A 15,907-nucleotide genomic window follows, 5' to 3' on the forward strand; every position below is an offset into this window, starting at 1 on the left:
AGACGAAATCCAATGCCTTCGAGCTCGTTATCGTAGCTAATGGTTCAGCCTCTACCCACTTTGTAAAGTAATCCACGGCAACGATAAGGAAATTCATTTGTCGAGGAGCTTGTGGTAGTGGTCCTACTATGTCTATGCCCCATTGCATAAAAGGCCAAGGGCTTTGCATAGCATATAGATCGGTCTGCGGCATCCTTGGGATATTTGCATGGATTTGGCACTTCGTGCATGTCTTGACGAGCTGCACTGCTTCTTGTACCAAAGTTGGCCAATAATACCCCCATCTCAGAACTTTTTTAGCTAAAGCTCTAGCTCCGATGTGGCTACCGCAAGATCCTTCATGAACTTCTCTAAGGATGTAGTCCGTCTCTTCTGGCCCTACACATCGCAATAACGGCTGAAGGTAGGACTTTCTGTATAGGACTCCTCCATGAAGTTCGTACCGAAGTGCTCGGCATGTGATTTTCCGAGCTTCTCTCTTATCCTCGGGCAGTTGTCCTTGATCTAGATACTGTAAGATCGGCGTCATCCAGTTCGGCGAGCTGGCTACTGAATGTACCTCAGCTTCATCAATGCTTCGGTGCATCAATTCCTCCACCTTTGGGCTTGGATATGAGGCTAACTTACTTAAAGTATCTGCTCGGCTGTTTTCCGCTCTGGGAATGCGGATTATCCGAAAATAAGAGAAACTTCGGCTAATGCTTTGCGCTTTGTCCAAGTATTTCCTCATCCTCTCATCACGGGCTTCACTTGTACCCAACAGGTGATTCACTATGACTTGTGAATCACAATGGATTTTGAGAGACTTGATAAATAGACTTTGCGCTAGCTGGAGTCCGGCAAGGAGAGCTTCGTATTCGGCTTCGTTATTAGTGGTTGGGAACAAGAACCGAAGTGAATAAGTTACCTCGTGTCCGTCGGGAGCGATAAGTAGAATACCAGCTCCACTTCCCGTTTTATTCGAAGCTCCATCTACGAATCCGCTCCAGCAATCCGGCGGCTCTACTTCGGATTCCAGGGGCAGTGCTAGTTCGGTATTGGCAGAATTTTTCTGTTCGGCAATGACAGGGATTACTTGATCGAACTTTGCCTCTGTAAGAAAATCTGCCAAGGCTTGTCCCTTGATGGCTTTCCGAGGTAGGTATTCGATTGAGTGTTCTCCCAATTCTATGGCCCATTTGGCGATTCTGCCTGATGCTTCTGGCTTGGTCAAAACTTGCCGAAGTGGCAGATCGGTTAAGACGCATACCTTGTGAGCATAGAAGTATCGCCGCAGTCTCCTTGCTGCATTTACTAACGCCAGAGCAATTTTTTCCAGAGGTTGATACCTTGTTTCTGGACCTCTTAATGCTCGGCTTGTAAAGTAGATGGGAAGCTGCTTTAGGCCTTCTTCTCGTACAAGCACCGCGCTAATGGTTTGATCTGATGCCGCTAAGTATAAGAATATCACTTCGGCATCTGTTGGAGCAGAGAGAATTGGAAGCTTGGCTAAATAACTTTTGAGCTCGTCAAAAGCCTTTTTCTGCTCGACTCCCCACTCAAACTTTGGTGCCTTTTTCAACACTTTGAAGAACGGCAGTTGCTTTTCGGCTGCTTGGGAAAGGAATCTATTCAGTGCGGCTAGACATCCAGTTAGCCTTTGCACATCATGTATGGACTTCGGCATCGCCATGTTCTGAACAACTTGAACTTTTGAGGGATTTGCCTTGAGTCCGTCCTTTGAAACCCAACAACCCAGAAACTTTCCCGAATCTACCAAAAAGGTACATTTTTGGGGATTGAGTTTGAGGTTGGCTTTTTTGAGCACGTCGAGGGTGGATTTGAGGTTGTCTTCGTACTCCGAAGTGCTTCTGCTTTTGACGACTATGTCGTCAACATACACTTCAACCTCTTTTCCGATCAAATGCCGAAAAAGCTTATCTACCATCCTTTGATATGTGGCTCCGGCATTCTTTAAACCGAATGGCATCTTTTTATAAGCAAAGATGCCGAAGTCAGTAATGAAAGCCGTTTTTGAAGCATCATTCTCATCCATTAAAACTTGGTGGTAGCCTTTGTATAAATCAAGAAAACAGAAAATTTCGAAGCCGATCAAAGCTTCTACTTTTTTATCTATGTTCGGAAGGGGATAGCAATCTTTAGGACAGTGCTTGTTTAGATCGGTAAAATCTATGCACATCCGCCATCCTCCTTCTTTTTTCTTGATCATCACAGGATTGGCCACCCAAGAAGGATATTTCACCTCGAATAATACATCCGCTTTCAGTAATTGGCGGACTTCGTCATGGATGACTTGATTTCTTTCTGCCGCAAAGAGTCTTTGCTTCTGTTTTATAGGCCGGACTGAAGGATCAATATTTAACCGATGAGTGATTACCTCAGGGGGCACTCCGGTCATGTCCAACGGAGACCATGCAAAGACATCTTTGTACTCCTTGAGGAGCTGGATGGTCTTTTCCCGGAGTAGAGGCGTTCCCGCGAAACCGATCTTGACCGTTCTGGATGGATCATCTTCGTATAACTGAACGGTCATTGAGTTCGACTCTGGTGTGACTTCGGTCATTTCGCTTGCCTCTGACTCCGGCTGCTGTGATTGCTATGCTTGATGATGCCGATCTGATTGCTCGGCACTTTTAAGCGCAATCTGCAGACACTCTTTTGCTCTCTTTTGATCACCTCGGATGACCGCTATCCCACCTTTAGTGGGGATCTTGATGGTGAGGTGATAAGTAGAGCAAACGGCCCGAACTGCGTTGAGCCAGTCTCTTCCCAAGATGATGTTGTACGGGGACCGAGCTTTTACCACAAAGAACTCGATCATCGTACTGGAGCTTGTAGGCGCTTTTCCCACCGTGATCGGAAGGCTGATAATACCTTCAGGGCGGGTGTCCTCCTGGGCGAAACTTTTCAGAGGAAGTGGAGCCGGACTGAGCCGAGCTGGATCCACTTCTAGTTTATCGAAACATTCTTTAAAAAGAATGCTGACTGACGCTCCGGTATCCACAAACACTCTGTGGATCAGTTTGTTTGCCACTCCGGCTTGGATGACAATAGCGTCTTGATGAGGAGAGATGGCCGGGACGGGATCTGCATCTGAAAATGTAATCACTTCGTCCTGCTTCAGCCTTTTATGCGTTGGCTCCTCTCGATTGAAGCCTCTGCGCTCTGACTTCAGGGACGATTTAGTCTTCCCGGCAGGGAGAGCATCAATAGTCAGGATTACTCCATCATATTGCAGCTCGTCATCGTCTTCGGGGTCCTGTTGCTTTTTCGGATCCTGAGGAGCGCAGTTCGCACCTCTCTGCTTTTTGTTCTTTTTCGGCTGCTTGCTTTGGTATTTTTTTAACGTCCCTGCTTTCACAAGAGCATCAATACCTGCAGCCAAATGTCGGCACTCCTCGGTATCGTGACCGTGGTCTTGATGGAAGGAGCAATATTGATCCTGAGGTCGACGCGCGGCCGATTTCGTCATCCGCTTTGGTTTTTCGAACATATCGGAATGCAGTTCGAAAATTTCCGCTCTCGACTTGTTCAATGGTACGAACTGAGCGGGCGGCTTCTCAGGATTGAGACGTGGCCCCAATCGGTCTTGCACCGGAGTCCTTTGAATCCTTTCAAAAGGAGTTCGGCGAGGATGTTCCTGATCGCCAAAAGGAGTTCGGCGAGGATGTCCCTGATCGCTATGATCGGGCTTCCTCCTGTCTCCTCGGGATGAGCTGTCTAAAGACCGTTTGCGACGGTCTGCCTCATCGGCACGGGAGAACTGGTCCGCAATGTCCCACATCTCTTGAGCTGTTTGCGGACTGCATTCCACGAGCTTTCTGTAGAGAGCTCCGGGCAGGATTCCATTTTGGAATGCCGAAATGACAAGTAGATCATTGAGATCATCTACTTGTAGGCATTCCTTGTGGAATCTCGTCATAAAGTCGCTGATCTTTTCGTCGCGACCTTGACGTATAGAAAGCAGCTGAGCCGAAGTGATTCGGGCTTCCGCTTTCTGAAAGAACCTCCTGTGGAAAGCATCCATTAGATCTCGGTAAGATCTAATGCTGCCTTGGGGGAGGCTATCGAACCACCTTCTTGCGTTCCCGATAAGCAGCTCGGGAAACAGCTTGCACATATGGACCTCATTGAGACCCTGGTTCGCCATGTTATACTGATAGCGTCCCAGGAAGTCATGAGGATTCACTAACCCGTCATAAGTCATCGACGGAGTTCGGTAGTTCTGTGGCAAGGGAGTTCGGGTGATATCGTCCGAGAACGGAGTCTTCAATGCTCCGTACATGGCGAACCCGACATCTCTTCGGTATGGAGGAGATGGAGTTCTCCTGTGATTCCGGTACCGAGGAGGAACAGGAACATGTCGGGGTTGAGGATTCTTCTTCCTGGAAGACACGGCACTACTGCGGTAGTGACTTTCATGTCTGGATGAGGAGGGAGAATCCACCGTTTTCGTCTCCGGCTTTTGGCCCTTTTGCAGGAAAATTAAGAACTCTTCCTGCTTCTCGGCCAAAAACAACTTGACAGCCTCGTTCAAATCGGGCTGCTGGGAAGACTCGGTGCGATGAGTCTTTGAGCGGCTTGTTCCTTCTCCGTGAGAACTGGAAGTAGATTTCTCCCGAGGCTGTTTTCCAGACCTGCGGGCTGGACTAGCTTCCTCATGGTTATCACGAACGGTATTATGGGTGTTACGTGATCTGGTATGCATTTTTTTTTTTTTTTTTTTGGGGTGGAAAAAGGGTCAAAAATTCGCTTTATCACAAATTTGGTTCTCTGTTTCCCACAGACGGCGCCAGTGATGGTTGGACGAATTTTTGATAGTAATAAATGCGGGTAAAAAAAAAATATAGATCACGACACAAGGAATTGCGTGGTTCGATTTACTGAGGTAAATCTACGTCCACGGGAAGAAAGGAGGGCAAGATTGTATTGCTTGATCTGGTTTACAGCTTACAAATACAGACTTGCTATATGATATTTGATGTTGATGGGGTACGAACTAAACAACTAAACCCTAATGGCGAGCCCAATAGCAGTGACGGCCCATTAGCCCAAAACCCAAGAAAGAGTATCAGTTCGGCACAACCAAAGAGTTCAGTTCGGTTCGGCACAACCAAAGAGGCTTCCGCTTTCTGGAAGAATCTCCTATGAAAAGCATCCATTAGATCTCTGTAAGATCTAATGCTGCCTTGAGGGAGGCTATCAAACCACCTCCTTGCGTTCCCGATGAGCAGCTCGGGAAACAGCTTACACATGTGAACCTCATTGAGACCTTGGTTCGCCATATTATACTGATAGCGTCCCAAGAAATCATGAGGATCCACTAACCCGTCATAAGTCATTGACGGAGTTCGGTAATTCTGCGGCAACGGAGTTCGGGTGATATCATCCGAGAATAGAGTCTTCAGCGCTCCATACATGGCGAACCCGACATCTCTTCGGTATGGTGGAGATGGAGTTCTCCTGTGGTTCCGGTAACGAGGAGGAAGAAGAACATGTCGGTGGTGAGGATTCTTTCTCCGGGGAGATGCGACACTACTACTGCGGTAGTGACTTTCATGTCTGGATGGAGAGGGAGAATCCGCCGTTTTCGTCTCCGGCTTTTGGCCTGTTTGCAGGAATGTTAAGAATTCATCCTGCTTCTCGGCCAAAAACAACTTGACAGCCTCGTTCAAATCGGGCTGCTGGGAAGACTCGGTGCGACGACTTCTGGAGTGGCTTGTTCCTTCACCGTGAGAACTGGAGACAGATTTCTCACGAGGCTGTTTTCCAGACCTACGGGCTGGACTAGCTTCCTCATGGTTATCACGGACGGAAGCACGGGTATTATGTGATCTGGTATGCATTTTTTTGGTGGAAGAGGATCAAAAACTCGCTTTTATCACAGATTTGGTTCTCTGGTTCCCACAGACGGCGCCAGTGATGGTTGGACGAATTTTTGATAGTAATAAATGCGGGTAAAAAAAATATAGATCACGACACAAGGAATTACGTGGTTCGATTTACTGAGGTAAATCTACGTCCACGGGAAGAAAGGAGGGCAAGATTGTATTGCTTGATCTGGTTTACAGCTTACAAATACAGACTTGCTATATGATATTTGATGTCTAGAGAGCTTTTTTCTCCCTTAGTCTATCTGATCTAAGTTCTATTTATACATTGAACTAAGATCGTGGCTTGCATCACCACTAACTAGGTCGTGGATGTCGTGGAGGTCATGAGATCCTGCATGGGTCCACTATCTCTTTGTTTGGTCCGCTATCCTGCATGAGATCCTGCATGAGTTGACACCACTAAATAGATCGTGTAGTGGAGGTCGTGGAGGTTCTGCATGAGTCCACTATCTCCCAGTTCGGTCGAATACTGAGACCGAACTGCTGAACTATTGCCGAGCAGCTTTTGCCGATCTGAGAGTAGAGCTTGATTGGTCGGCTTTTACCGAGCTGTAGGCTGGGGCCGAACTCTTTGGTAATGCCGAACTGATACTCTTCCTTGGGCTTTGGGCTGATGGGCCGTCACTGCTATTGGGCTTGTTTAGTACGTACCCCATCATTCCCCTTTTTATATTTAGTTTTTAATTAAAATGAAGAGAGTTTATCAGTCACTACAAAACATATGCATAAATAAATTATGTTTAGTATTCGTTTATGATGTATCACGTCAATATTTCAAGTTAAACCTTAAGCACCAACAATACATGAATCACAATTAAGTCGGACACACATTATTCATAATTTTTAATTCATTACAGTATTTACTTTATTAGTCTTCAATACATATATTTTCAAAATTATGATATTCATAGAGTTAAAATATAATGGCATAAATAAAATAATTGTGTTACTCCCAAATTTGTAACCCTAGCAGAAGTCCGCCTCTTTCTCTCCTCCTCTTTCTGCCTCTTTCTCTCCTTCTCCACTCTATAACCCTAGAAGAATTCTTCCTGCCTCCACTCTCGTTCTCTCCAAGACAGCAAGCATCCAACCCATCTCTTATCTCTATCCATCCCGCCGCCTCCGCCCTCCAGCCCGTGCTACAGCCCGTCGCCTCCAGCGGTCGCCTCTGCCCTCCAGCCATCGACGCATCCTCCATAAGAAGGTAACAACTCAACTCATCTTTTTAATTCCTACTGTATTTAATTTGTTAAGAAATTGCACTACATATTTTTATTTAAGTTTGTGTATTTGAGTATTTATTCACATTTCTGTGCAAAATTGAAATAAGTTCAAAGTTCCTTGTATTTAGACATTAACGTGTAAGTTAATATTTATTTACAAATGATTAAACTGTTGAATTTGTTTCATTTGCTCAACTCTACTTTAATATATGAAAATGAGTATCTAGAGTAATAATCAGATTTGCAATTAGTGAAGCTTCATTCATATGGTGAAATTGAAAATTGTGATTGTACTAATCAAGCCAGATCTGTAGTCAATGCCCCATATTTTAAATTTTTTGATATTTCAATTTTATGAACCCCTCTGCCCTTTAGTCTTTATTACTACCATTTAATTGGAAATTCATGAATTCTCCATCCCATTATTAATAACTTATGAGATTATTTTGTTTTTCAGATTTATGTTATCTTGGGTAAGCAATCATTTATGTTATCTTCAAAACTCAGCATTACTTTATACGGAGATCAGATCCAAACCCAAAGACGTCCACAAGTCATTGCCAACTTAAGAAAACTCTTACAGAAAAAATGCAAGTGTAGCAGCAGAAAATGTAAAATTGCCTCATTCACCAAAGATAATCCAGTCCCGATGTGATCACTTCATAGTTAATTAGGCATTTATAAGTTTATATAGATAAAAACTTGAGCTAACTGCTTTAAAAGTCACAAACTTTTCTCATTTTTCGGTTTTTCCCACGAACAAAAAAATTGGCGTATAATGTCATGAACTTTATATTTGGTCGCCGTTTTCCCATAACGGGTTTTCCGGCCATGAAACAAGCTGACGTGGCTGCTAAGCGTATATGTTGAGTGGATGGCAAATTCTAAGTTGATGTGTCTTATCATCCTCCACCACTCACTGCCACCACCATGCCCCTACCACTCTTCCTCACCGCCAGCCGCTGCCGCCGAGGACTCCGATCAGCGACCACCATCACCGGAATCAGTTGAACGAGCTGACCTACTCACTCTCTGTATAAACCCAAAACCCCCAAATCTACACCACCGCAAGAAGCAATGGGAAGTTGTACAATTGGCCCTTCCCCATCTCCCTCACATGATCCACATGGCCTTCTGCTCCACCCTTCCTTCTTCCGCAGCAAAATGTAGTGACTCAATTCAGCCCACGCTTGAATCCGACCGCTCCAATTTCCGGCGCCGTCGGAGGCGAGTAGAAGTTATTGAGAAACCACTCCGTGTTGGAGAAGCTTCCATCCGTTTTCAGACTCTGAAACTAGATCGCTGCATTGGAGCTCAGCGATTCAATCGAGGTCGCCAGATTGCTGCGTTGATCGTGAAACTCTAAATTCTCCCCTTGATTGAGAGGAAAAGCAAACCCTAATCGAGAGGGATCGAGGTTAAAGCATGGCTGCTGTCAAATCGCAGGCAATAAATCGGCGAAATTAGAAGTGAATTGATGGTGAAAAACGCTGGTATTTGATGATTTGAGGAGCTGGATATCCATGGCGGGGGAGAATTTGAGGGCGTCGTCGTTGGGGAGGGATTGATCATCTTGTTCTTACGCCAGCCACCGCCGCCTCCTCCTCCTTCGCGCCGTTGCCGGAGAAGGAGCTTCTAGAGGAGAGAGCAACTCGCCGTCGGTGAGGTCTACCGACGACGTCGTTTTGTCTATGGAAAACGACGTCGTTTCATGAATTTCCGGCCTTCTCCACGTCAGATTTCAAGCTTGCCACGTCCACACAATTTCAACCGGAAAACTCCAGGGTCGAGTCAAATGGGAAATACTCACAACCCAACAAAGTTCATGACATTATACGCCAATTTTTTTGTTCGTGGGAAAAACCGGAAAATGTGAAAATTTATGACTTTTAAGGCAGTTTGCCCGAAAAACTTCTCACACATAAAATCTTTGACCAAATGATACGAACTTCTTGTCACAAATCAACATCATAACTTGCATCCTAGTGGTATCCCCAACCTAACAACATTCTGCATTATGCTGTTATAAATCTACTTTAACCGAACACTAAAAAGCAAATGCATTTTAGATTTGTTTACCGCTTTCTCAACAGTAGAACTACATAACCACATTCTCTTTTTTTAGCCCTAATTACACACATGATTGAGCAACGGAGTCTGAAGACTTGTCGTGAAAATTAATATTACCACACAATTCTAATAAGAATTATAGCAACCACGATAAGGGAATTTTAAGTTTTATGCTTAACGGCACACAACAAATCCACTAATTCACCTGAAGCTAGAGACAGAAGTCGCTGCAGTTTCAAAAAATCCAATCCTAACAACACGCGAATTGTGGAGCTGCAGCAGCTGTTTGAAAGGGACTCGGCACCATGCGACTGTGGATAAAGCTTCTTACTTTGGCGGAGACGACGGTGGTGATCTCAGCATAATATTGCGCAATTGGGGATTCAGGAATCAAAATTCAGTGATCGGAGAGCTGAAAAGGGTTCAAAATTAGGGCTGCGAATTATAGTTTCAAAAATCACTCATATTTAGAGTTGTTATATTGGGATTAAGAGTCTACTATTTCTTTTCTCTCATTTTTCTGATTTTTTCGTTGATCATTTATTTTATATTTTTGTTTTCTCCTCTTGAAATCTAGTACTCCTATTGTATAATCTAATTAAGTTTAGTTAATTATTATTAATTTTCTCTCATCAAGTCATGCACAAATTCCATCCATCCTAAGCTTCAAAGATCAAGTAAAATCAAGCAAAATTTCCCAATCAGAAAGCCGAAGATAAAGCATGCATCAATCGCTTACAATGATTCAGAAACTCATTTATCAAAGAATACACCCCACAAACTTACATCATGCATAGAAAATGTTCAAATTCCCCCCAAACTTGAATGCTTCATTGTCCTCAATGCAAGCAAACAACAAACAACAAACAACAAACAAAAACAAAACACACAAAAAGAACACTCAATTCAAAATAAATGTTGGAGGAAAGAATTGAGCAAACAAAACCTCCAACATATGAAACCAAAAGATAAAAGAAAAATAAAAACTTGGGTTGCCTCCCAATCAGCGCCTTTGTTTATAGACGTTGGCTCGACCTCCTTCATCCTTTTCCTTTTATCCAGGCTCCAATAGGCGCTTCCCCGCCTTCTTTTGCTTGATCACCACATTCTCTCCATCTACTCGAAACATGACCGTATTTGTCTTGGTCTCTATTACAACATCACCGGTTGCTAAAAATGGCCTACCAAAGAGGATAGGCATATCCTTGTCCTCTTCCATCTCTAGGACAATGAAGTCAACCGGGAGTACAAATCTATCAACCTTCACCAAGACATCCTCGATGATACCTTTTGGTTTCACAATTGAATGATCCGCCAATTGTAGGTCAATGTTGATTGGTTCAATCCTCGCTTCTAGACCGATTGACCGTGCGGTTTTCAGAGCCATCAATGATATTCCCGAGCCTTGATCAAGTAGGCACTTTGGGAACTTCTTATCTCCCATTTCACATGGGATCACACAGCTTCCAGGGTCTCTTCTCTTTGCCGGCATCTTTCCCTTCACAAATTGTGAGCAAAATGCGCTCAATATCACCACACCATCGTCTTGTATCTTCTCCTTTTTCGCAATAAGATCCTTAAAAAACTTGGAGAATTTAGGAAAGTGTAGGAACAAATCCACCAGGGACACATCTACATTAACTTTCCTGATAATGTTCATCATCCAATCGAGTCCTTTCTCTTGAATTATTTTCCTACCCTTCTTCTTATTCTCGACTGGGAAAGGTGGTGTCGGGGTAAAATCTGGAAAATTAAATGGACACTTCGGGTCCATTGCCGGACTTAGTGGATTCTTCTTGTGGATATCACTCATGGTTGACTCTTCTTTTTCTTGTTGACATTCCCTAGCTTCGGTAGTAGCCCACTCAATCCCCTTGTCCGCCCCTGCGTGCGAGGTTTGTGAGCCAAACAACTTGTCCGCCCCTGCGTGCAAGATGTTCGAGCCATTTTGTGCATCTAGCATGATTGGAGACTCAAGATCCTTTCCACTTCTTAACTTAACTGCCTTGCACTGTTCAAAACCTTTAGGATTGGGCACCGTATCACTCGGGATAGCATTAGGAATTCTTGTGTGAGATGCTGTAGCAATCTGCCCAATTTGAGTCTCAAGATTCCTCATTGTAGCTTCTAACTGCTCAAACTTTTCCACGGTCTTTTCTTTGAAGTAGTCATTCTCCTTTTGACTCTTAGTCATAAAAGCGAAAATTTGTCCAATTTGTTCGTCCATAGAAAGTTTCTTCTCAAAACCCGGAGGTTGGGTATTATTACGCCATTGAGAACCCGAAGGATTACTAGTACCCGATTGATTCCAGTTCGCTTGTTGAGGCCTCCAGTTCTGTTGATTACCGTACTGATTGGTTTGGTTGAACCCTTGACGATTGTTGCCAATGTAGTTCACGTCCTCCACTGGCTGACCCTGAAGACATGGACATTGATCCGTGTAATGTCTACCTTAACATAATCCACAGTTCACATCAGCAACGGCTTGAGGTTGAGGAGTCAATTGACAAGATTTCATTGCTTTAGCCATCATGTTCATTTGAGTGCTTATCTCTGCCAACTGAGCCTCAATTGCCGTCACTTTCTCTGTATCCTTGGTAGCACCAAACGTGTCTCCCATCTTATCTGCCGCTCTTCTCGGACTATGCCAATTCCTTTGGTTGTTCGCCAACCTTTGGAACAGGGCTCTCACTTCCTCGTGAGTTAAGTCGTCCAAGTTCCCATTAGAGCCTGCAGTCACCAAGCCCGTGCCTTCATTATTGAGTCCCTTGTAGAACTTGAGTAGCTCATGCCCTGGAGCAAGACCATGGCTCGGGCATTTCCTAAGCAATTCAGTGAACCTCTTCCACGCTTCCGCAAAAGACTCATCATATTTCTGTCGGAAGGTAGTGATCTCCTCTCTCAACTTCTCAATCTTCATCGGAGAGTTATATTCCAAGAGGAACAACATCTTCAACTCTTGGAATGTGGCTATGTTGTATCCCGGAATAGAATCATACCACGCCCGTGCTTTATCCCTCAGTGAGAAAGGGAATAAGGCCCTCTTAATCTGATGATGGTCCACATTCGGGGGTCGATGAGAGTTCGTCAATTCGTAGAACGCGTTGAGGTGGCTCATTGGATCCTCATCGTCTCGCCCATGGAAGAGATTTCCCCCGTTCACCAAGCTAATGTAATGAGGAGGAATGTTCACGTTGTCATTCGCGTAGGCGAACTCTCCTAGGAAGTCGACTCCCGACCTAAGAGTGTCACCGAACCTTCCTCCAGGTGGTGGGACAGCGTTGTTGTTATTATTGTCGGCCATCGACTCAGCTTCTAGATCACTGTCACTACTCTCAAACAATGGGTTATCTCTGATTGGACTCGGCGAATCCTGTTGAATTTCAAACCCGGCTGAACTTCCTAACCCTTTCCTTCTTTGATAACAGAGTAATCCGAAAGGCGGTGTACCCTGAGATCTCGTGTGCATTCACGACTTTCTTTATTTTTTTTTATTTACCTACACAACAGAAAAGAAACCAACACAACACAAAATATATCCCAAGACTACCGAAAGCGAGACCTCTCGACAACTTCGGGGTAAGTCCTATAAATCGTGTGTGCTAGTGTGCAAACTAAACTACCTAAAAACTAAACTAAGAGTTAGCTAACTATTACCTAGCAAAATACACTCCTTCGTCTTCAAGTCCGGACGTGGTAGATGGCTATCACCCGTAGAACACGAACAATGTACCTATAAAACTCAAAAAGAAAAATCAAACAAAATAAAATAAAAACTAAAACAATTAAGCATAAACAAGCTATTGCCTCCCCGGCAACGGCGCCAAAACTTGATGCGATATTTTAGAGTTCTTAATCAATGTATAAAGATTATCAAGTTCAATTATTTTAACTCTAATAATACTACACTACTGCAAGAATACAGTATCGTAGTAGTATTTCAAGTGTCGATCCACAGGGAGGCGAGATTGCTTACACTTAATATGACTACACAAAGCATATAAAGGTTTTGTTTGGATTTTGAGAAGGTTAACTAACTTAAGCTACTAAAGTGGGGTTTTTAACACGAGAAAGACAAGTCACTCCAAGTTGCTCTCTAAGCTTGCGTTGTTTTACACCATTACAACGAAACATACGACGGGATTATAATTATCAACCTAATCGCGTGCACTGAACATGTCTACGACGTATAGTTCACAGTCAGCTGAACACTTGTTCCATGAACCAACTTTCAACGACATTTAATTCCTGCGGATGCGCGGGAACAAACGTCGTCTACTATAATTACTTACCTAATCCACTATCAATTTATCCCCTGAACAGTTCTAAATCGATAGCATACCAACAAACGATCAATCCTAAGCTATGTTAAAGAGACGATAGTTAGGATTTAACAATACTACATCATTAGCAAAAAACGTAGCATTTTAATTATCAAACACATTGTTGGCAACAAATATACAAGCCTAGATTACAACCCGGAGCAACAAAGAGAGCCTAGCCTATACACATGGTAGAATGTAGAAACAAAACCATAGGTGTGATGCTCTCGTCGAGTGGAGTCGGGATTCGGGAATGGATGGTCGGAATAATGGCTGGAATGCCTTCCTTCTCCTCTTCCTCTCCACCTTTCTCTATGTTCTTCTCTGTCTTTTTTCGTGTGTGGAACCCCCCTTTCTTCCAAGCAACCGCCTCTTTTAAGTATAGAAACTGCTGCTAACCGCCACCCGGCCGGGTGTTTTGCAAGTGCCGAATCACCCGGCCGGGTCTTTCTTCTGGAACTCGTAATCTGCTGCAATTCACCCGGCCGGGTGATTTGGAAGCGCCAAAACACCCGGTCGGGTTTCTCTTCTGGAGTCCGAACCTTAGCTGTCAAACACCCGGGCGGGTTTTCCTCGAGACGGAAAACACCCGGTCGGGTTTTTCTTCTGAACTCTGTTCTAGCAAACATCTCCAAGCACGTTTCCATCTACATTTTGCACTCCATTCCACATCCTACACCAAAAACTACACTTTTTGCAAGCATCATATCATATAAATCATGTAAAGCTTATGGGTATAAAGATGACTATTTGATTCACATCATGTCACGTTAAAATCAGTGCCATCCTCAAAGTCTCTATTTACGGAGATGGAGAAATTATAAAAAGTGTAACTTCAATAAAAAAAATGACCAACTTTAGTTCACATTTTTTGAACTCGCCCAAATTATAGTGAGACCTTCAATCGCCCAAATTATAGTGAGACCTTCAATCATATTGAAAATATATGTTTAAAAGTTTTTGAGGGAATGATTGGTTTGTTCTAAGTCCCTAATTACATGATAATTTATGCAATCAATGCATACTTACACAAAAGAAAAAAAAGTACAACTTTCATTAACTCATGCTAAAAAAACCTCTAAATTTTAACGACAAAACAATCACAAGATTTACAGTTCTTGTTTCAACAATTTTACCACATTTTATTCCACATGTTTCAACACACCAATTGTTTACCGCATGCTTCAAAAAGTCAATTGTTGCCACATGTTTCAAAACAATGTTTCAAAACACCAATAATTTTTGCCCCAATATTTCAAAACACGAAATAGTTTATAGCAATAAGTATTGATAATCAAAGGAACTTACCTAATATACTACATGCATGATTTATTACTACACCTATAAAGTCGATATAAGTTTAATATTTATGAGTTCAGCCACCAAAATTGTACTCTTATATAATGAAAGTTTGTACCAACTTAACATTAATTTAAAAGGTGATCGAAGAGCTTATGTTTATGAGAATTTAATTAGCAAGTTGGGTGAAAAGAAAAGTGACATGCTACAAGTCGGATATGATGCATTGACACCCCCAAATGTTTCCAACTAATCGTTATCTTATCTCCACACACCAATTTAACCATCGTAGTTTGGTATTATTCGCTTTATATCAAGCTCGTTCATGCGCTGTTTTAGGATCATTTCCAAAAGGCCTCAAATTAATTGAGATAGAACAACACTTATATACAGCTTCCAACATCCCTCACTCTATCGGATGTGGGATGTGTTTGTGACTCAACTTTCCCTCAAACCGAGACCATATCGAGAACACTGTTGGCATATCGAGATATTACGGGTCCTACTCGAACTTAAGTCTTCCTGGCCCAGTTGGACATAGGTATTCCAGGGTCCAACCCAAAGCCACCTCGTCTTTGATACCACTTGTTAGGACCATCGTTTACATTAATATGATATTATCCGCTTTGGGTCAAGCCTGCAATAATTTATAAAAATAAGTTCCAACAACTAATAAGCTCTCGAAAATTAAGTTTGCTAGCTCTATTTTTTCTCGGGGTAATTACATGTTTTATTCAAAATGTTTAACATTTGTTTCAATTTAGTACAAAAAGTATTAAGTTTACGTATTTCATACAAAAAGTTTATCTAGTGTTTCAAAATTATACATCCGTCAAGTTCCTACTAACACTGTTAATTCCAATTACATCGTACATACAAAAAGTTTCACCAATGATTCAGTAAACTTAAAACATTTTGTATTAATTTGAAACATTTGTCAAACATTTTGTATATATGATGTAATTAGAACTAACGGTGTTAGTAGGACTTGACGGAATGTATTATTTTGAAACACTGGGTAAAATCTTTATATGAAATATGTAAACTTAATATTTTCTGTATTAAATTGAAACGTATAAAATATGTAATTATCCCTTTT

The 15,907-nt window shown here is 42.8% G+C and overlaps 1 protein-coding gene, 1 long non-coding RNA gene and 1 other non-coding gene across 3 annotated transcripts; 2 read left to right on the forward strand and 1 right to left on the reverse strand.

The window, feature by feature from the left end:
* Positions 1-6,481: 6,481 nt before the first annotated feature.
* LOC121754238 lies at positions 6,482-9,814 on the forward strand. Its single transcript, XR_006040566.1, has 2 exons — positions 6,482-7,098; positions 7,575-9,814. It is a non-coding gene; the product is annotated as an uncharacterized LOC121754238 (long non-coding RNA).
* Positions 9,815-10,241: 427 nt separating this feature from the next.
* LOC121754850 lies at positions 10,242-12,656 on the reverse strand. Its single transcript, XM_042150144.1, has 2 exons — positions 11,661-12,656; positions 10,242-11,603 (listed from the first exon to the last, which is right to left on the reverse strand). The coding sequence occupies exons 1-2, from the start codon at positions 12,654-12,656 to the stop codon at positions 10,242-10,244; spliced, it is 2,358 nt and encodes a 785-aa protein (XP_042006078.1).
* On the forward strand, positions 11,989-12,095 carry LOC121756643. The gene has a single exon (XR_006041022.1). It is a non-coding gene; the product is annotated as a small nucleolar RNA R71 (small nucleolar RNA).
* Positions 12,657-15,907: the final 3,251 nt, after the last annotated feature.

The sequence above is a fragment of the Salvia splendens genome, chromosome 11 (assembly GCF_004379255.2).
Source record: "Salvia splendens isolate huo1 chromosome 11, SspV2, whole genome shotgun sequence".
Classification (NCBI taxonomy): Eukaryota; Viridiplantae; Streptophyta; class Magnoliopsida; order Lamiales; family Lamiaceae; genus Salvia; species Salvia splendens.

What these genes read in the sequence shown, in the direction of transcription:
- LOC121754850 (XM_042150144.1), bottom strand. Translation starts at nt 12,656, where the DNA reads ATGCACACGAGATCTCAGGGTACACCGCCTTTCGGATTACTCTGTTAT. An exon ending in AACCTCAAGCCGTTGCTGAT is followed by an intron (nt 11,604 to 11,660) that starts GTGAACTGTGGA and finishes CCATGTCTTCAG; the next exon opens with GGTCAGCCAGTGGAGGACGT.